The sequence below is a fragment of the Pseudophryne corroboree genome, chromosome 1, assembly GCF_028390025.1.
Source record: "Pseudophryne corroboree isolate aPseCor3 chromosome 1, aPseCor3.hap2, whole genome shotgun sequence".
Taxonomy (NCBI): domain Eukaryota; kingdom Metazoa; phylum Chordata; class Amphibia; order Anura; family Myobatrachidae; genus Pseudophryne; species Pseudophryne corroboree.
In genome coordinates, this window is record NC_086444.1 from 599,422,326 (window position 1) to 599,443,883 (window position 21,558).

A 21,558-nucleotide genomic window follows, 5' to 3' on the forward strand; every position below is an offset into this window, starting at 1 on the left:
GTACTGAAACGTTTTATACAATGCCTCAGACCTGTTAGCGCTTTTATTATTATTAAAACAGCACCAAATTAACTGTGCCCCCCCCCCCCCCCGTTTTGCACCCTGTTACTTGGACAGCAGTGTAGGAGGACAGGACCAGCGTCTCTGCAGCTTTGAGATAGAAAATGGCGCTGATGAGAGCTGTGAGGGCTAAGCCATGCCCCCTTAATGGCACGCTCCAGCCCCGCTATTTTTCAAATATTTATACCACTTTTTCCAGTCACTTAAATAAGGATTTATACTGCCCAGGGCGCCCCCCCCCCCCCCTCCCCCCTGCAGTGCCGCTGTGTGTGTGGGAGCATGGCGCGCAGCGCGCCCGCTGTGCGGTACCTCAAAGCCATCAATGAAGTCTTCTGATCTGCCTCTACTCACCCGTCTTCTGACTTCTGGCTCTGCAAGGGGGGTGACGGCGGGTTCCGGGAACGAGCATCTAGGCATACCTAGCGATCAGACCCTCAAGAGCTAATGGTGTCCTGTAGCCTATGAAGCAGAGCCTTGAAACTCACAGAAGTAGGTCTGCTTCTCTCCCCTAAGTCCCACGAAGCAGGGAGCCTGTTGCCATCAGTGCTCCCTGAAAATAAAAAACCTAACAAAAGTATTTTTCAGAGAAACTCAGGAGAGCTCCTCAGAGTGCATCCAGTCTCACTGGGCACAGAATCTAACTGGAGTCTGGAGGAGGGGCATAGAGGGAGGAGCCAGTTCACACCCAAAGTCTTAAAGTGCCCATGTCTCCTGCGGATCCCGTCTATACCCCATGGTTCTTGAAGCATCCCCAGCATCCTCTAGGACGTATGAGAAACTGGTGTGTCTCCGCTGCAAGTACCCGGGAACCAGGCCGCGGGAGTATGCAGCGCCGCTGAGGGAGGTGATGGAGCCGCATCACAGCATGTCATAAAGATGGAGAGTGCTGCGGCCCTTGAAGTCTTCTAAAAAGCTCTTTTCAGGGCTGCCTAGCGCGGCCCCACCTGTTAGTGACCTGCACTGCAGGTACAAACTTACAAACTGAGCTCCAGTGCCTGGAGGCGGGGCTATAGAGGAGGCGGTGCAGTGCAACCTGGGAACAGTCAAAGATTTAAGGCAGGCATGTCCAAACTGCGGCCCTCCAGCTGTGAAAGTTCACATCCCAAAATGCCCTGACACAGCTTTAGCATTCTTTGACAGCAAAACTGTGTCAGGGCATGCTGGGATATGAAGTTTCACAACAGCTGGAGGGCCGCAGTTTGGACATACCTGATTTAAGGTGTGTACACACAGTGAGATCTCTACTATGTTCAATTTTGACTATGCGATTTCTCTTGAACTCCCCCAGAGCCCAGATAGCACAGATTTTGACTATCTGTGCTTGAGATTTTGTCTATGTACGATTTTGACTAAGTGCCAATTTTGACTATACTTTGTACTAGATTGTACACTACATAGTCAAGATTGACTTGCCTGCACAGTCTATCTAGCCTTACGATACCGACCCCACGGGAGCGCACATCGGGATCGAATCTGTATCGCAAGCTGCCTAGCACCATGAGATATGCACTAACTTTTCTTAAGATTTTGACTATATAGTCAAAATCTCAGATTTATCTCACCGTGTGTACACACCCTTAGCCTGTCGGTGCCTCGGATCAAGATCCAACTCTACACCCCAATGTTATTGCTTGTAGAATACCAGTGTACCCCGCTGCAGAAAAGGGGGGGGGGATGGGGGGCGTATATCTGTGTTATAAAAATCTTAATGTTTCCGCAATTTAAGACAAATATCTACAGCAGGTTAAACATGTAAAATAAATGAATTCACATAATTATACAAGATTACATACAGACAAACACGATATTCAAAAATATATATAGTTACATCTCTATTGAATTTGTATTCACTACAGGTAAAGAATTCCCTGTCTACTATATACTGTAGTAAAATCAGATTGATAAAGCAATCTTATTGGAACTGCTAAATGGAATTGATGTTCCAAATATATAACGGTAGTATTATTATTATTATCCTTTATTTACATGGCGCCACAATGGTTCCGCAGCACCCAATTACAGAGTACATAAACAAATAATCAAAACAGGAAAACAGCAACTTACAGTTGAAGAAAATATAGGACAAGTACAGGGTAAATAAACATAGCTACATCAGCAGATAACACTGAAATAAGTATAGGTGGCAGAAGACTGCTGGAGTTGGTGCAGTTGAAGATTATTAAAGTCAGGGAAAGGATAAGCACATGAGGGAAGAGTGACCTACTTGTGAGAGCTTACATTCTAAAGGTGAGGGTTAGACAGACGGGGTGACACAGCCGGGGTACAGAGAGCGTGGAACAGAGGGTTAGGATGAGATTTGGCTGGGTTTGGTGAAGAAGTGGGTCTTGAGAGCCCGTTTGAAGTTTTGTAGAGAGGTGGAGAGTCTGAGGGGGAGAGGTAGGGAATTCCAGAGAATGGGAGCAGCACGTGAAAAGTCTTGGAGGTAGGAGTGGGAGGAAGTAATCAGTAGGCAGGAGAGTTGGCGTGCATTAGCAGAGCGAAGAGGACGGGTGGGAGTGTAAGGGGAGATAAAGTCAGAGATGTAAATGGGGGAGGAGTGGGGGAGGGCTTTGTAAGCAAGTGTGAGAAGCTTGAAATGGATTCTGAAAGGGAAGCCAGTGAAGGTCTTGTAGGAGAGGAGCGGTGGATGTAGTGTGTTTGGTGAGGAAAATGAGCCGGGCAGCAGCATTGAGGATAGATTGGAGTGGAGAGAGGTATTTGGCAGGAATGCCAGTCAGCAGGAGATTACAGTAGTCCAGTCTGGAGATGACCAGTGAGTGGATAAGGATCTTAGTAGCATCCTGGGCCAGAAAGGGTCTGATCCTGGAAATATTTTTTAGATGAAAACGGCAGGTTTGTGAGAGGTGCTGAATGTGTGGTTTGAGGAGGGGGAGAAGTCCAGGATTACTCCAAGGCAGCACACTTGGGGGCTAGAGGAGATAGTAGTGCCATCAATAGAGGATATTGTGGGAGGTGAGGTTATGCGGGAGGGAGGGAAGATGATCAGCTCAGTCTTATACATGTTAAGTTTAGGAAAGTGCTGGGACATTCAAACAGATAGCAGAGAGACAGTTGAAATTCGAGTGAGGAGAGCAGGGGAGAGGTCCGGAGAGGAAAGATAGATTTGAGTGTCATCAGCATAGAGATGATATTGGAAATCAAAAGAGCTAATGAGCTTACCTAGTGAGGATGTATAGAGAGAGAAAAGAAGAAGACCAAGGACAGAGCCTTGGGGTACACCTACAGTTAGTGGAAGTGAAGGGGAGGTGGAGTCATGAGAGGAGGCAGGGAATGAAATGTCAGAGAGGTAGGAAGACAGCCAAGAGAGGGCAGTATCATGCAGACCAATGGAGTGAAGGATTTGCAGTAGATGGTCCACAGTGTCATAAGCAGCAGAGAGATCAAGAAGAATAATTAGAGAGTAGTGGCCCTTAGATTTAGCAGCATAGAGGTCATTGCAGACTTTTGTAAGGGCAGATTCAGAGGAGTGGAGAGGACGGAAGCCAGACTGGAATGGGTCAAGCAGTGAGTGTGAGGAAAGAAAGGAAGTAAGGCGGTTGTAGACAATACACTCAAGGAGTTTGGAGGCAAAAGGGAGGAGAGAGATGGGCCGGTCGTTGGAGTGTTTGGATCAAGGGTAGGTTTTTTAAGAATAGGAGAGATGAGTGCATGCTTGAAGGCAGAGGGGACAGTGCCTGATGAGAGGGAGAGATTGAGAAGGTGGGAAAGATGGGAACAGGCAGAAGGAGAGGTAGCGAAGGAGGCGGGAGGGTATAGGGTCAAATGGGGAGGTGGTAAGGGGAGAGGAACGAATGAGGGCCATGACTTCCTCTCCAGATGCATGGGAGAAAGATGTAAGAGTTGGTGAGAGGGATGGGGAGGGGTGGTAAGTTATGGGAGGAGGCTGGTTGCTGAATGTCTGATGTGATGTGATGTCCTGACGTATGGAGTCAATTTTGGATGTGAAGTAAGTGGCAAAGTCAAGAGCAGAGAGTGAGGAGGGGAGACGAGGTGGAGGTGGGCAGAGGAGTGAGTTGAGAGTGGCATAGAGGCGCAGGGGGTTGGAAGACTGGGAGGAGATGAGGTTCTTGAAGTATGACTGTTGAACAAGGGAAAGGGCAGCACTGAAGGATGAGAGCATAAGTTTGAAATGGAGGAAGTCTGCCTTAGAGCGTGATTTCCTCCAGTGTCGCTCAGCAGTATGTGAACATTTTTGCAGATATCTAGTAGTTTGGTGTCCCAGGGTTGAGGTGTTAATTTGAGAGGGTGAATAGGGGTTTGTGGAGCAACAGAGTCAAGAGCAGAAGTAAGGGATGCATTGTATATGGAAGTGGCTTGTTCAGGGCATGAGAGAGAGAGAGAATAGGAGAGAAAAGCGAGTCAAACAGGGAGGAAAGGAATGTGGTGTCAATAGCCTCAATGTTACGCTTAGTGATGGTAGTCTTAGGAGGTAGAGATGGGGAAGCAGAGAGAGATAGGTTAAAGGAGAGCAGGTGGTGGTCAGAGTGGGGAAATGGGGAGTTGGAAAAAATAAGATTTTACTCACCGGTAAATCTATTTCTCGTAGTCCGTAGTGGATGCTGGGAACTCCGTAAGGACCATGGGGAATAGCGGCTCCGCAGGAGACTGGGCACAACTAAGAAAGATTTAGGACTACCTGGTGTGCACTGGCTCCTCCCTCTATGCCCCTCCTCCAGACCTCAGTTAGGAAACTGTGCCCGGAAAAGCTGACACAATAAGGAAAGGAAAGAATTTTGGAATCCCGGGTAAGACTCATACCAGCCACACCAATCACACCGTACAACTCGTGATACTATACCCAGTTAACAGTATGAATAACAACTGAGCCTCACGAACAGATGGCTCATAACAATAACCCTTTAGTTAGGCAATAACTATATACAAGTATTGCAGACAATCCGCACTTGGGATGGGCGCCCAGCATCCACTACGGACTACGAGAAATAGATTTACCGGTGAGTAAAATCTTATTTTCTCTGACGTCCTTTTGGATGCTGGGAACTCCGTAAGGACCATGGGGATTATACCAAAGCTCCCAAACGGGCGGGAGAGTGCGGATGACTCTGCAGCACCGAATGAGCAAACTCAAGGTCCTCCTCAGCCAGGGTATCAAACTTGTAGAATTTAGCAAACGTGTTTGAACCCGACCAAGTAGCAGCTCGGCAAAGTTGTAAAGCCGAGACCCCTCGGGCAGCCGCCCAAGTAGAGCCCACTTTCCTCGTGGAATGGGCTTTTACAGATTTAGGATGCGGCAGTCCAGCCGCAGAATGTGCAAGTTGAATCGTACTACAGATCCAGCGAGCAATAGACTGCTTTGAAGCAGGAGCACCCAGTTTGTTGGGCGCATACAGATTAAATAGCGAGTCAGTTTTCCTGACTCCAGCCGTCCTGGAAACATAGATTTTCAGGGCCCTGACTACGTCCAGTAACTTGGAATCCTCCAAGTCCTTAGTAGCCGCAGGCACCACAATAGGTTGGTTCAAATGAAAAGCTGATACCACCTTAGGAAGAAATTGGGGACGAGTCCTCAATTCCGCCCTATCCATATGGAAAATCAGATAAGGGCTTTTACATGACAAAGCCGCCAATTCTGACACACGCCTGGCCGAAGCCAAGGCCAACAGCATGACCACTTTCCACGTGAGATATTTTAGATCCACGGTTTTAAGTGGCTCAAACCAATGTGACTTAAGGAAATTCAACACCACGTTGAGATCCCAAGGTGCCACTGGAGGCACAAAAGGGGGCTGAATATGCAGCACTCCTTTAACAAACGTCTGAACTTCAGGCAGTGAAGCCAGTTCTTTTTAGAAGAAAATCGACAGAGCTGAAATCTGGACCTTAATGGAACCCAATTTTAGGCCCATAGACACCCCTGACTGTAGGAAGTGCAGAAATCGACCCAGCTGAAATTCCTCCGTTGGGGCCCTTCTGGCCTCACACCATGCAACATATTTTCGCCATATGCGGTGATAATTGTTTGCGGTCACCTCCTTCCTAGCTTTAATCAGCGTAGGGATGACTTCCTCCGGAATGCCCTTTTCCTTCAGGATCCGGCGTTCAACCGCCATGCCGTCAAACGCAGCCGCGGTAAGTCTTGGAATAGACAGGGTCCCTGCAGCAGCAGGTCCTGTCTGAGCGGCAGAGGCCATGGGTCCTCTGAGATCATTTCTTGAAGTTCTGGGTACCAAGCTCTTCTTGGCCAATCCGGAACCACAAGTATAGTTCTTACTCCTCTCCTTCTTATTATTCTCAGTACCTTGGGTATGAGAGGCAGAGGAGGGAACACATAAACCGACTGGTACACCCACGGTGTCACTAGAGCGTCCACAGCTATCGCCTGAGGGTCCCTTGACCTGGCGCAATATCTTTTTAGCTTTTTGTTGAGGCGGGACGCCATCATGTCCACCTGTGGCCTTTCCCAACGGTGTACAATCATTTGGAAGACTTCTGGATGAAGTCCCCACTCTCCCGGGTGGAGGTCGTGCCTGCTGAGGAAGTCTGCTTCCCAGTTGTCCACTCCCGGAATGAACACTGCTGACAGTGCTACCACATGATTTTCCGCCCATCGGAGAATCCTTGTGGCTTCTGCCATCGCCATCCTGCTTCTTGTGCCGCCCTGACGGTTTACATGGGCGACCGCCGTGATGTTGTCTGACTGGATCAGCACTGGCTGGTGTTGAAGCAGGGGTCTTGCCTGACTTAGGGCATTGTAAATGGCCCTTAGTTCCAGAATATTTATGTGTAGGGAAGTCTCCTGACTTGTCCATAGTCCTTGGAAGTTTCTTCCCTGTGTGACTGCCCCCCAACCTCGAAGGCTGGCATCCGTGGTCACCAGGATCCAGTCCTATATGCCGAATCTGCGGCCCTCTAGAAGATGAGCACTCTGCAGCCACCACAGCAGCGACACCCTGGCCCTTGGAGACAGGGTTATCAGCCGATGCATCTGAAGATGCGACCCGGACCACTTGTCCAACAGATCCCACTGAAAGATCCTTGCATGGAACCTTCCGAGTGGAATTGCTTCGTAAGAAGCCACCATCTTTCCCAGGACTCGCGTGCAGTGGTGCACCGACACCTGTTTTGGTTTTAGGAGGTCTCTGACTAGAGACGACAACTCCTTGGCCTTCTCTTCCGGGAGAAACACTTTTTTCTGTTCTGTGTCCAGAACCATCCCCAGGAACAGTAGACGCGTTGTAGGAACCAGCTGCGACTTTGGAATATTCAGGATCCAGCCGTGCTGTTGTAGCACTTCCCGAGCTAGTGCTACTCCGATCAACAACTGTTCCCTGGACCTCGCCTTTATAAGGAGATCGTCCAAGTACGGGATAATTAAAACTCCTTTTCCGAAGGAGTATCATCATTTCGGCCATTACCTTGGTAAATACCCTCGGTGCCGTGGACAGACCAAACGGCAACGTCTGGAATTGGTAATGACAGTCCTGTACCACAAATCTGAGGTACTCCTGGTGAGGAGGGTAAATGGGGACATGCAGGTAAGCATCCTTGATGTCCAGTGATACCATGTAATCCCCCTCGTCCAGGCTTGCAATCACCGCTCTGAGCGATTCCATCTTGAACTTGAACCTTCTTATATAAGTGTTCAAAGATTTTAAATTTAAAATGGGTCTCACCGAACCGTCCGGTTTCGGTACCACAAACATTGTGGAATAGTAACCCCGTCCTTGTTGAAGGAGGGGTACCTTGATTATCACCTGCTGAGAATACAGCTTGTGAATCGCCTCCAGCACTGCCTCCCTGTCCGGGGGAGCTGTCGGCAAGGCAGATTTGAGGAAACGGCGAGGGGGAGACGTCTCGAATTCCAGCTTGTACCCGAGATACTACCTGTAATCCAGGAATCCACCCGTGAACGAGCCCACTGGTTGCTGAAGTTCTTGAGACGGGCCCCCACCGTACCTGGCTACGCCTGTGGAGCCCCAGCGTCATGCAGTGGACTTAGAGGAAGCGGGGGAGGACTTTTGTTCCCGGGAACTGGCTGTATGTTGCAGCTTTTTCCCTCTACCTCTGGGCAGAAAGGACGCGCCTCTAACCCGCTTGCCTTTCTGGGGCCGAAAGGACTGTACCTGATAATACGGTGCTTTCTTTGGCTGTGAGGGAACATGGGGTAAAAATGCTGACTTCCCAGCTGTCGCTGTGGAAACGAGGTCCGAGAGACCATCCCCAAACAACTCCTCACCCTTGTAAGGCAAAACTTCCATGTGCCTTTTAGAATCTGCATCTCCTGTTCACTGCCGAGTCCACAATCCTCTCCTGGCAGAAATGGACATTGCGTTTATTTTAGATGCCAGCCGGCAAATGTCCCTCTGTGCATCTCTCATGTATAAGACTGCGTCTTTAATATGCTCTACGGTTAGCAATATAGTGTCCCTGTCTAAGGTATCAATATTTTCTGACAGGGAATCTGACCACGCAGCTGCAGCACTGCACATCCATGCTGAAGCAATAGCTGGTCTCAGTATAATACCTGAGTGTGTATAAACAGACTTCAGGATAGCCTCCTGCTTCCTATCAGCAGGTTCCTTTAGGGCGGCCGTGTCCGGAGACGGTAGTGCCACCTTCTTTGACAGGCGTGTGAGTGCTTTATCCACCCTAGGGGATGTCTCCCAACGTGACCTATCCTCTGGCGGGAAAGGGTACTTTTTAGAAATTACCAGTTTCTTATCGGGGGAAGCCCACGCTTCTTCACATACTTCATTTAATTCATCAGAAGGGGGAAAAACCACTGGTAGTTTTTTCTCCCCAAACATAATACCCTTTTTTGTGGTACCTGGGGTAATATCAGAAATGTGCAACACATTCTTCATTGCCGTAATCATGTAACGGGTGGCTCTATTGGAATGTACACTAGTCTCATCATCGTCGACACTGGAGTCAGTATCCGTGTCGACATCTGTGTCTGCCATCTGAGGTAGCGGGCGTTTTAGAGCCCCTGATGGCTTTTGAGACGCCTGGGCAGGCACGAGCTGAGAAGCCGGCTGTCCCACATCTGCTATGTCGTCAAACCTTTTATGTAAGGAGTTGACACTGTCACGTAATTCCTTCCACATGTCCATCCATTCAGGCGTCGACCCCGCAGGGGGTGACATCACATTTATCGGCCCTTGCTCCGCCTCCACATCAAACATGTCGACACAGCCGTACCGACACACCGCACACACACAGGGAATGCTCTGACTGAGGACAGGACCCCACAAAGTCCTTTGGGGAGACCGAGAGAGAGTATGCCAGCACACACCAGAGCGCTATATAATGCAGGGATTCACACTACACACAGTGATTTTTCCCCTATAGCTGCTAATATTACACAGATTGCGCCTAAATTTAGTGCCCTCCCTCTCTTTTTTACCCTATGGAGTCTGGAAACTGCAGGGGAGAGCCTGGGGAGCGTCCTTCCAGCGGAGCTGTGAGGGAAAATGGCGCCAGTGTGCTGAGGGAGATAGCTCCGCCCCTTTTTCGGCGGACTTCTCACGCTTTTTTATGGAAAGTTATGGCAGGGGATTTTACACATATATAGTCTTAATGACTATATTATGTGGTAATTTGCCAAGTAAGGTACTCTTATTGCAGCCCAGGGCGCCCCCCCCAGCGCCCTGCACCCATCAGTGACCGGAGTGTGTGGTGTGCATGGGGAGCAATGGCGCACAGCTGCAGTGCTGTGCGCTACCTTAATGAAGACCGAAGTCTTCTGCCGCCGATTTCCAGGAACATCTTCTTGCTTCTGGCTCTGCAAGGGGGACGACGGCGCGGCTCCGGGACCGGACGACCGAGGCTGGGCCTGTGTTCGATCCCTCTGGAGCTAATGGTGTCCAGTAGCCTAGAAGCCCAAGCTAGCTGCAAGCAGGTAGGTTTGCTTCTCTCCCCTCGGTCCCTCGTAGCAGTGAGTCTGTTGCCAGCAGATCTCACTGAAAATAAAAAACCTAATTTATACTTTCTTTTCTAGAAGCTCAGGAGAGCCCCTAGTGTGCATCCAGCTCGGCCGGGCACAAAATTCTAACTGAGGTCTGGAGGAGGGGCATAGAGGGAGGAGCCAGTGCACACCAGGTAGTCCTAAATCTTTCTTAGTTGTGCCCAGTCTCCTGCGGAGCCGCTATTCCCCATGGTCCTTACGGAGTTCCCAGCATCCACTAGGACGTCAGAGAAATCAGAAATATCACAACGGTGAGTGAAGACGGGATCCACTGAGCTCCTATTCACATGGGAGGGTGAGGAGGTCCACTGGGAGAGACCAAGTGAAGAGGTGAGGTTAAGGAGTTTAGAGGCAGGGGATTGTGTGGGGATATCGATAGGGATGTTGAAATCACCTAAGATAATGGAAGGAATGTCAGAAGTGAGGAAGTGTGCAAGCAAAGTTGTCGATGAATTTGGAGGCAATGCCAGGGGGGCAGTAAATGACAGCTACTCTAAGATGGACCCATGATGATGTAGAATATGGAATTTCAAGCGTTCCTCTAAAATGAAAGGCTGGAGGTTCCCAGATGATGATTGGGTTTTAGGACTCATACTGTAGTTGGATGATGTACACTTCCCACAATATTTTAGAGTCTGTTCTCAAAAGTGTGTATATATATATATATATATATATATATATAAAAAAAATTTGAAAAGAAAATGGGAAAATTAGTAGAGGACTACTTTCCAAATTATAGGTCTCATACCTTACATGTGTGGATGAAACACAGGTAGTATATACAACGGCAGTAATAACATCCAGCGATGGCAATAGATGTCCCAATGATGCAACAAAAGTAGCAAACCCTCTACTGATGGCTATAAATTGGGAATTTCTCAGTAGCACACAGCAACTTTGTCAAGCCTTCATTTCAGGGGAACTTTTAAGTTATGGATTGTGAGTGATTATTATACAACTATACATTTGGAACATTTATTCCATTTAGCAATTCCAATAACATACTTTTATCATTCTGATTTTACTACCCAAATGTGCACATTTTAATACAGATTTCATCATGATTTATTTACCTATCTATCATTTATTATTGTGTGATGCCTGTGTGTAATCTGGTGCAGGAATGCTATTTACATTTTTTTAATGTGTTTAAAGTTGTGTGGATATTTAGGTCTTCTTGAAATGTGGAAACATTGAAAAAGCAATTATAATGCAGATCAACCTCCCTCTTATTTTTTTTCCTTATTGCCAGTATATGAGGGTGTCTTCACACATTCCCTACGGGGAGTATTAAATTAGTCCCGAAAATTTAGCAGGCGCGAAAAACAGGTTTTTGTTTAGCAATTTCTTTTGGGCAGATTTTTTCCCCCCAGGCCATCCAATTAGCCCGTTTTTTTCTGCCAGGAAAACTTCCAATATTCAGGCAAAAACACACAGGATCTGCAAAAAGTCACGGACTTGTGTTTTTTAAATGGCTGCGATCAGGTAAAAAATAATAAAAGCTTATAGCATATTTGGCTTCGCCTGCCTAAGGCAGGTGAACCTAATCCCTAAAGCCCCGTACACAAGGGGAGAGATGTGAGCTGAGCGGTCTGTCACAGATCACTCAGCACACATCTCTCCCCCGCTCAGCACACAGCACAATGTGTGCTGAGCAAGGGGGGGGGCTAATTTCACCCAGCGGTGAAATGAGCGACCTGCTAGATTGTGCCTGTACGCAGGCCAATCTAGCACCAGAGATAGCGACGTGTGGGGCCTCACATCGCTATGGGGCATACACACGGAGAGATCCGTGCTAAATTTCTACGCAATCTGGTCAGATTGCTTAGAATTTAAGCACGGATCTCTCAGTGTTTACCCTCCTTAATAAGGGCCAGCATTGGAGCTAATTGGATAGCCTTGGGGGAGGTAATTAACCGCGGCTAATAGGATATCGCCTTATGGGTTTTGCAGCTACTAATATTAACTGGATTACACTCTATTGGTTATGTATGTTTGTGTTGTTTTTTGTTTTGTTTTTTGAAAATGTAACATTAACTTGTTATATATATATTTTTCATTATATTCCAATAATCACCTGATCTTGTGAGGTATAATACTCATTGCAGGTTAGCAGCAAGCAAAGGAGATGATTTAAAAAAAAAAAAAAAAATGTTTAACATATAAAGCAGAGGTGCATGTAAAAGGTTTATTTGTTGGCATGTAACAAAATATTTATAGAGATCTTCTGTTAAACAGTAGGAAATATTCACAAAAAAAAATAAAATAAAAAAGGGTAAACATTTACAACCTAAAAATAATGCTGATGGGACCAATGCGGATAATGTACAACACACTACTCAAGAATTCCTGATTTCCTCTTGATGGCCATCAATAATACTGTACTAGTGCAATTAATACTAGATGTACGTATGTATTCCCTATGGGAGGACTAGCAAACAGTAGAATCAGGACATATTCATATCTGTGTGCATGATTGTAATTTCCAGATTATAAAATTATACAGAATTAACAGGATGTGCGATTTCATAATGTCATGGTTTCTACAAGAATTTATATATAGCATGTAGGTAGGTAAGCCCTGGTGGGCAAATGTTTTACTCTGTAATCACTCTCTTCCAACAAAAGATCAAGCAATATAAAGAAAATAATCAATAACAGTAATTATGAATTGATTATTTGACATTAATGTAAGGCGACAGGTACAACATGATGAGCATCAGACTTCACACTGAAAATACTTTGGCAGAATATTTCTACACATAGTGAAGGTTAATTATAAAAATTAGTGCATAGAAAGACAAACCAGATTCTTGCTCTCAATTTATAAACGGATGGAAAAAGGACAGGTAGACCCTGAGTGGTGTACTGTTTTCATGTACAGTATGTATAACAGAAGCATTGGTACATACCAATAGAATAGTTGATCCCCACAAAAGCAGATGTGCAGAGGCACTCAGGGTAAACTTAGTGTGTTTCAGGAAAATACTTCTAGTACAAAACGGCTTTTAACAGTTGCGATTTACTTGGTAGCATGTCACTGCATTACAAGGATGCTCTGGTCAAACACTGGAATGTACAACATTCTCTTCTTAGTATATTCATATAACAAACACCCGATTACAGAATAAGAGAACGCGAGATCAGGACAAGCAGGCACAGCCAGTTCATCAGCTGGAGATCAGAAGTTATCTGGAAAAAGAACTTTCACTCTGTAGTTAATTTGATCCCTTTTCACAGTCCAGATTTTCTGACAATCTCTTCTTTTCCAAAATCTGTTCCTCAAACTGTTTTCGTTCCCTACAGTGAACAAAATTGAGAAATATAGAGTTAACCAATTATCCGAGTTCTTACTGCGGAGATCATAGTTCTGTATCTGGTTACCTTTTACTGACAGAAGGCCCTTTTAAGTATTTCATTTCTGCTTTCTCATAATTGATTTGATCGGTGGCAGATATAGCAAAAATGACAGCCTGAAAGAAGTGACATGGAGGCAATGAGTGTCACAATGAGATGTATTGTATGAGAACGACGACAGCAACAATACATCTGCCATGAGAAATAAATTGTACATCTGGCTTCAAAACAATGAACAGGACTACTGACTGGTCTGTTAGCAAACAATAGGTCACCTACCGTTTTTATAATCATTTCAAGTGGTTGTCTGTGTAACGCCTTATTACTAAATCACAACACTACTGTGTAACAGCATTAAGCAGGTAGCGCATTTATTATAAATCTTATCTGTACAATTAGTTTACAGCCGTGGTTCCCAAAGCGGTGCCACGGGTTGGTGGTTCAGGACCAAATCAAATTCATGGTCAATGTGATAGGCAAAAACAGTGCTGGTGGGCAAAAAAGCAAGCAACTGGGCAAAACCATGTTGCACTGCAGGTGGGGCAAATGTAACGTGGAGAGATTTAGATTTGGGTGGGTTGTGTCCATACTGAAATCTAAACTGCACTGTAAAATAATAAAGCTGTCTAACATTTGTGGGCTACATGCAAAAGCAGCCAGTAGTTACCCTGCACAGAAAAAAATATACATGTCTTTGCTACATTGCACGGTACCATGGTTTGTTCCAGAAAAAGTTACTTGCTTTCTATTGCTTTACTTACAAACATGAATCAGGCCTAAATTACTAATAAAAGTGTACCAAGTACTGTATTTAGGATTAGTATTTATGTTGCAAATGAACTGGTATAAAGTAGCAGATTAAGCACAAGGATGCGTGGCGTATATCACTTGTATAGGACCTCTGTCTTTTTACCTCGATTATGTACTTTTCCCTGAATTTTGCATCTTTATTCACTAAAAGCGTACTAATTTACTAATAGTATACTAAGTAATTAGGATTATTTTTGTTGCATAAGAATTGGTAAAAAGTAGCAGACTAATGGGCCCTACACACTGGCCGACATGACTGCACGATATGAACGATCTCGTTCATTAATGAACGAGATAACGTTCATATCGTGCAGTGTGGAGGCAACAGCGATGAACGATGCGCGGCCCCGCGCTCGTTCATCGCTGGTGCCCGTCGGCTGTGCATGCAGGCCAATATGGACGATCTCGTCCATATTTGCCTGCAGTTCTATGGAGCCGTGTGACGGGGGAGTTAAGTAACTTCACTCCCCCCGTCACTGCCCCCCCCCCCCTCCCCGCCGCCAGGTCACCCGTCGGCCGTATCCGCCGTCGGGCAGCTCATCGGCCAGTGTGTAGGGCCTATAAGACGCATGATTGCATCCTTTTAAAAAAAGCTCAGTGCCAGTTTTATTTTAAAAAGCTATAATTATTCTACAAATCACTAACTAAACTAAATACATTGAAATTGATACATAAAATTGATGGCAGGTAAGAACCACAAGGCCAATCTAATCTGCCCTTAAGATAAGTGACTATCAGAAATATAGGCGATAGATTTATTTGTATTAATTAAAAATGCAAAGTGAATGAACACAAGATAAATCTAAAGCAAATCAATATTTGGTGTGACCACCCTTTGCCTTCAAAACAGCATCAATTCTTCTATGTACACTTGTACAGTTTTTGAAGGAACTTGACAGGGAGGTTGTTCGAAACATCAAGAACTATTTTCAGTGTAAAGCAGTCCTGGAAGTGATGATATAGCACAGAGCACTGATCTTAACATCATCAAGTCTGTCTGGGATTACATGAAGAGAAAAGGATTTGAGCAAGCCTACATCCACAGAAGATCTGTGGTTAGTTTTCCAAGATGTTTGGAACAACCTCCCTGCCAAGTTCCTTCAAAAGATGTGCAAATGTACCTAGAAAAATTTATGCTGTTTTAAAGGCAAACCCACCGGGGTGCATTGCAAGTCCCAGTGATTTTTCCTAAAAATTGACGATTTTAGGAGGGGAAGGGGGGACGGGGACGGACAGACTTCCTCTGGAGGTTCAAGAAAAAAAAAGGTGCTGTGATTTCTATAGAAATTACCAGGTCTCATATTCTCTGTCCTTTAACTGAACAGCAAAACCCAGTTGTCAGTTGAATTCCCCCATAAATGTGCTGTCAGACTTTTTGTTTTGACAACTTTCAGATTCATTTGTACAACTAATATTTGTCTGTAGCAATCCAGTTAACCATTTCTGAGATCACCATAAAAAGTTGTACAAAGACACCGCAGGGTGTTCTGGCTCTTATTGTTTTATAACAGTCATTGAGAAATGACTGCACATAATTTAAAAGAGAAGACTTAATCAAATGTGGGTGAGCTTGTGTGTGCAGGTGTATTATGGGTAACATTGTGACCTCCCTTCATATGGAAAATATATCCTTTTCCATAGCGTAACATTGTCTAACAGGTTATCACACAATGGTATATTCAATTGAAGTCGGATCCATTCCGACATTCATTTGTCGGAATGGATCCGACACGGGCTATTCAATGCCATCTCATTTTTTACTTTGAAAAAAGTCGAATTGAGATGCGGGAGAGAAGGAGACGGGGGAGAGCAGCGCTACAGCATCGGCTCCAGCAAGTGTAGCCGGAGGATGTGTCACAGCCGCTGCTAATGGCAGCGTCCACCCGGCTCCAGCAAGCGAGGTCTCGCTTGCCGCAGCCGGGTGGACGCTGCTGTGAGCGGCGGCTGTGACACATCCTCCGGCTACACTTGCTGGAGCTGCTGCTGTAGCGCTGGTCTCCCCCGTCTGGCTGCGGCTCTCCCCCGTCTCTGCTCCCGCATCTCAATTCGACTTTTTTTAAGTCGAATTGAGTTTTGGCCCCGTTTTCGACAGAAGCACGCGGATCGGCAGCTATTCCGCCGATCCACGTGCTTTTCAACAAGTCGAATTCCTCGACTTGTCGAATAATTTGGGGTTAAACTGAATAGGTCGGAACCCCTTTCCGACCTAAAAAAGTCGAAAACTGCGGCCTTTTCGACAGACGGCAGTTTTCGACTTCAATTGAATATACCCCAATAACTATTAAGGGCCCCATTATTTAAAATTATTGTAAGCCAGGTTGGGGGAGATCTTGCCCCCTCCCCGAAGTCTGTAATTTTTCTACTTTGACTGGATGTCATACTGATCATAATTTCTGTGGGACCACATAGTCTCATTTTATTCTTCACAAAAATTTTTCTGTCTATGGTGATGGCCCATCATGACATGCATAATCTGAGCACAGTTGACAAGGTATAGAGATTGTGTGTATATATATATATATATATATATATATATATACAGGTTGAGTCTCCCTTATCCAAAATGCTTGGGACAAGAGGTATTTTGGATATGGGATTTTTCCGTATTTTGGAATAATTACATACCATAGTGAGATATCATGGTGATGGGACCTAAATCTAAGCACAGAATGCATTTATGTTACATATACACCTTATACACACAGCCTGAAGGTCATTTTACCAATATTTTTTATAACTTTGTGCATTAAGCAAAGTGTGTCTACATTCACACAATTCATTTATGTTTCATATACACCTTATACACACAGCCTGAAGGTCATTTAATACAATATTTTTAATAACTTTGTGTATTAAACAAAGTTTGTGTACATTGAGACATCAAAAAACAAAGGTTTCACTATCTCACTCTCACTCAAAAAAGTCCGTATTTCGGAATATTCCGTATTTCGGAATATATGGATATGGGATACTCAACCTGTATATATATATATATATATATATATATATATATATATATATAAACACACATGCAGTATGTATATTTATTTATGTTATCGTGCCCCGATTGCTGTGGAGGATAAATTGGACTCATTCTCAGCAGTCAGTGTATATGAGGACGAGCCCACTTGTCCTCCGTAGTGAAGACGTTAAAAAAAATAAAGAAACAAAACAAAATATACTGACACCCTATAATATTTTAGCCAAGCCATTGAATGCATTGGTGCAGGCTTCACTGCAATTAAAAATTCTGAAAAAAAGTGGAGCGTGATTCCGACAGCTACTATGAACATTACTTACTATTCTAATATATTTTACCTGAACTCTATATTTATATATATTTTTATATGAAGATTTTTATTTTCCAACAAGAAGAAATATCTGACTTTGTGGTAATAGTCTATTTGAAACGTTGTTTACTTATGACAGTGTATGTATTTTAAAAAAGACAAGAAATTCCCTTCCTTTATTGTGTTGTATGCTATCTATATCCTTTGAGTTGCTCCTTAGAATTATACTGAACCATACAAATTGTTAATATGTTTTTTCTGTAGTGCTAGAAATACCATCAATGACTCTGGTATGCCACGTAAAAATCATATGCATAATGGGACATGATGCAATATATGATATGTCTGTAACCTACTACTCACCCACTGGTCGGATATTCAGATTAAGTTTAGTAGAAACCAGGAACTCCATGAAAGAGTTCTATGGTTTCGTGATTGCCAAATGTTACAAAAAAGAGATGACTTTGGATTTTACCTCTGGAAGTAGCACCTCAAGGACAAATCTCGTTTGATCTCCATTCATTAGCTTTTTCTCTGCATTGTTCATATTCCCACAGAGAGTTTGTAGATATGCCACCACAAGCTCCATCTGATCTTCATCTTCAAGATATGTCTCAAGGCAATTCACACGCCGGATAGAGGACTGGAACTTCTTTAACCATTTTGACTTTTTCTTCCCCTTAAGGATACCTAAAAGATGATTCTCTGCCCGCTTAGTCCTTACAATATAGTCCACCAACTTTATATTTTCCCGGTCCCTGGCTGCCCGTTTACGGTCTGGGAGCAGCTTCCTCTTAACATTGGGCTTGCTGTCAGCCATCTCTGGCTGAAGGTCGCTACTTCCTGGGTTTATTGAGGAGGAAAATATCCATTTCCTGTCATCATCACGTTCTCGCCGCACTGGCAAACCTATAGTTAAGAGAAAATAAGAATTTACTTACCGATAATTCTATTTCTCGTAGTCCGTAGTGGATGCTGGGGACTCCGTAAGGACCATGGGGAATAGCGGCTCCGCAGGAGACTGGGCACATCTAAAGAAAGCTTTAGGACTATCTGGTGTGCACTGGCTCCTCCCCCCATGACCCTCCTCCAAGCCTCAGTTAAGATACTGTGCCCGGACGAGCGTACACAATAAGGAAGGATCTTGAATCCCGGGTAAGACTCATACCAGCCACACCAATCACACCGTACAACTTGTGATCTGAACCCAGTTAACAGCATGATAACAGAGGAGCCTCTAGAAAAGATGGCTCACTACAGCAATAACCCGATTTTTTGGTAACAATAACTATGTACCAGTATTGCAGACAATCCGCACTTGGGATGGGCGCCCAGCATCCACTACGGACTACGAGAAATAGAATTATCGGTAAGTAAATTCTTATTTTCTCTAACGTCCTAAGTGGATGCTGGGGACTCCGTAAGGACCATGGGGATTATACCAAAGCTCCCAAACGGGCGGGAGAGTGCGGATGACTCTGCAGCACCAAATGAGAGAACTCCAGGTCCTCCTCAGCCAGGGTATCAATTTTGTAGAATTTTACAAACGTATTTGCTCCTGACCAAGTAGCTGCTCGGCAAAGTTGTAAAGCCGAGACCAGCCGCCCAAGATGAGCCCACCTTCCTTGCGGAGTGGGCATTTACAGATTTTTGGCTGTGGCAGGCCTGCCACCGAATGTGCAAGCTGAATTGTACTACAAATCCAACGAGCAATAGTCTGCTTAGAAGCAGGAGCAGGAAGAAACATTTGTGATGATCCGCAACAAGATACCCCCTTGTTTGTGCCTGGATGACACAGTTACACACAAAATGAACACACGAGGGGGGTTAATTCTTTAAAGAAAACCAAATACCTATGATTACTCGGGTAGATTCACCATAATACAGGGTTGGTGTTGCTCCCCAGAGTCAGAAAACCAAATATTCTAGAAAGAGAAAAGAAGACTATCTTGGGGGCACTCTTTGAAATATAAATAGGGCCAGATATACCCTTAGGTATCATTAAAATATAACCTTTAATTGTATCTTTAAAATTAATAGGAATTTGAAAAGGAAAAATATATAAACACACACACAGGTTTATTCATATACACCTTGGGATCACTTGTCTATCACAAGGAGTTCAAAGAACACTGATTGCTCACTATGGAGCTTATTGGTTCAGAGAACACTGATTGCTCACTGAGGAGCTTGTTTTAATTATTTTTATTCAGATTTTTTTATAACCAATTATGATCTCTCACTGTTTAAACAACCATATCATGAATAGGTATTGATTTACCGAACGTCAGCTCCTATATTCTCAAACACATGTATAATTATAAAAATTCAAAATTTGCCCAAATGGTATATACACAGTGTTGAGAGATGCAGAATGCCCATCATATTTATATGGTATCTTATGCGCTCATTAGTAGCCCGACATAAATAGTTGGTATAGAGAGAAAAAAGGAAAGAGTAAAAAAGATGATCAGTATGCCATGGTACATTGCTTCTACTGTCTCACCGTCATGAGCTCAAGGTTTTTGTTAGCTCAGCGGCCGGTGGATGAGAGGGCAGCGACCTTGAAATTTCTGACCAGAAAGAGGATTAGTGGCCGTACTGCTTTCCCTGTTAGAGCGGATGGAATGTCTCGATATCCTAGGACATTGCAGGACACTGCACCGCAATCCAGGGATGAGTGTTAACCGAAATTGAGTACAATTCCTGCCTGTTTAATTTTCAGGTAATTGCAGGGAGATGATAGGGAGTGGTTCAATGTTAAACCAGTGCCGTGCACATTCTCACATAGAAATGCATTTATCAAAAAAGCCGTTCTCCACACAGGCTATTAGCAAAGTACTTTCCCAAATTTATTTTCAGGTATACTTTATCGGTATACTAATAATGTTAGGCTCTCTTAACATAATTCATTATTTTCTCTAACATTTGACCATAGGTCACTGAACAATATGTGTTGGGCTAAAAAGTAGCAGCAAACCCAGCTAGAATGAAAAGTTTTTATGACCGCAAACCCAGTCCAGCCGCTGAGATCTCTTTTCGTCATGTACTCTGGTCACTAGGACCGGTGCAGCGGACGGCAAATATGAAAACAGCAGCGCTTCGGGTATTACTGGCCGGAAAAAAGATTAGTAGCTGTGCTGCTTTCCACGTTAGAGCGGTTGCAGCGCCTTGATATCATAGGACAGAGCAAGGACGCTGCACCACAATCCGTGGATGAGAGCTAGCTGAAAATAGGAAGATTACCGTTCTAAAGGCAGCAGGACTTCTGGACGGAGCAGCGTATGTTGGTTGTAGGACCAGTGATTCTAACTTTCACAAGGCGACATTGCCATGCTGATTCCAGCCGTGCCAAAACGCGTTTTCACCCGTAGGCTTGCTCACTTCACTGCACTATCTGGCATCCACTTGTGAAAGTTAGAATCACTGGTCCTACAACCAACATACGCTGCTCCGTCCAGAAATCCTGCTGCCTTTAGAACGGTAATCTTCCTATTTTCAGCTAGCTCTCATCCACGGATTGTGGTGCAGCGTCCTTGCTCTGTCCTATGATATCAAGGCGCTGCAACCGCTCTAACGTGGAAAGCAGCACAGCTACTAATCTTTTTTCCGGCCAGTAATACCCGAAGCGCTGCTGTTTTCATATTTGCCGTCCGCTGCACCGGTCCTAGTGACCAGAGTACATGACGAAAAGAGATCTCAGCGGCTGGACTGGGTTTGCGGTCATAAAAACTTTTCATTCTAGCTGGGTTTGCTGCTACTTTTTAGCCCAACACATATTGTTCAGTGACCTATGGTCAAATGTTAGAGAAAATAATGAATTATGTTAAGAGAGCCTAACATTATTAGTATACCGATAAAGTATACCTGAAAATAAATTTGGGAAAGTACTTTGCTAATAGCCTGTGTGGAGAACGGCTTTTTTGATAAATGCATTTCTATGTGAGAATGTGCACGGCACTGGTTTAACATTGAACCACTCCCTATCATCTCCCTGCAATTACCTGAAAATTAAACAGGCAGGAATTGTACTCAATTTCGGTTAACACTCATCCCTGGATTGCGGTGCAGTGTCCTGCAATGTCCTAGGAT

The 21,558-nt window shown here is 44.6% G+C and overlaps 1 protein-coding gene across 8 annotated transcripts in view; it reads right to left on the reverse strand.

Moving 5' to 3' along the window:
* Nucleotides 1-12,183: 12,183 nt before the first annotated feature.
* The window catches only part of PWWP3A (PWWP domain containing 3A, DNA repair factor), a 213,851-nt gene continuing 204,476 nt past the window's right edge, over nt 12,184-21,558 (reverse strand). For all 8 annotated transcript variants that reach the window (XM_063914328.1, XM_063914326.1, XM_063914327.1 and 5 more), the window contains 3 exons: nt 17,942-18,375; nt 13,394-13,482; nt 12,184-13,309 (listed from right to left, as the gene is read on the reverse strand). In XM_063914328.1, the coding sequence (XP_063770398.1) occupies nt 13,228-13,309; nt 13,394-13,482; nt 17,942-18,375 (605 nt within the window). In that variant the 3' untranslated portion in view covers nt 12,184-13,227. The remainder of the gene's footprint in view (nt 13,310-13,393; nt 13,483-17,941; nt 18,376-21,558) is intronic.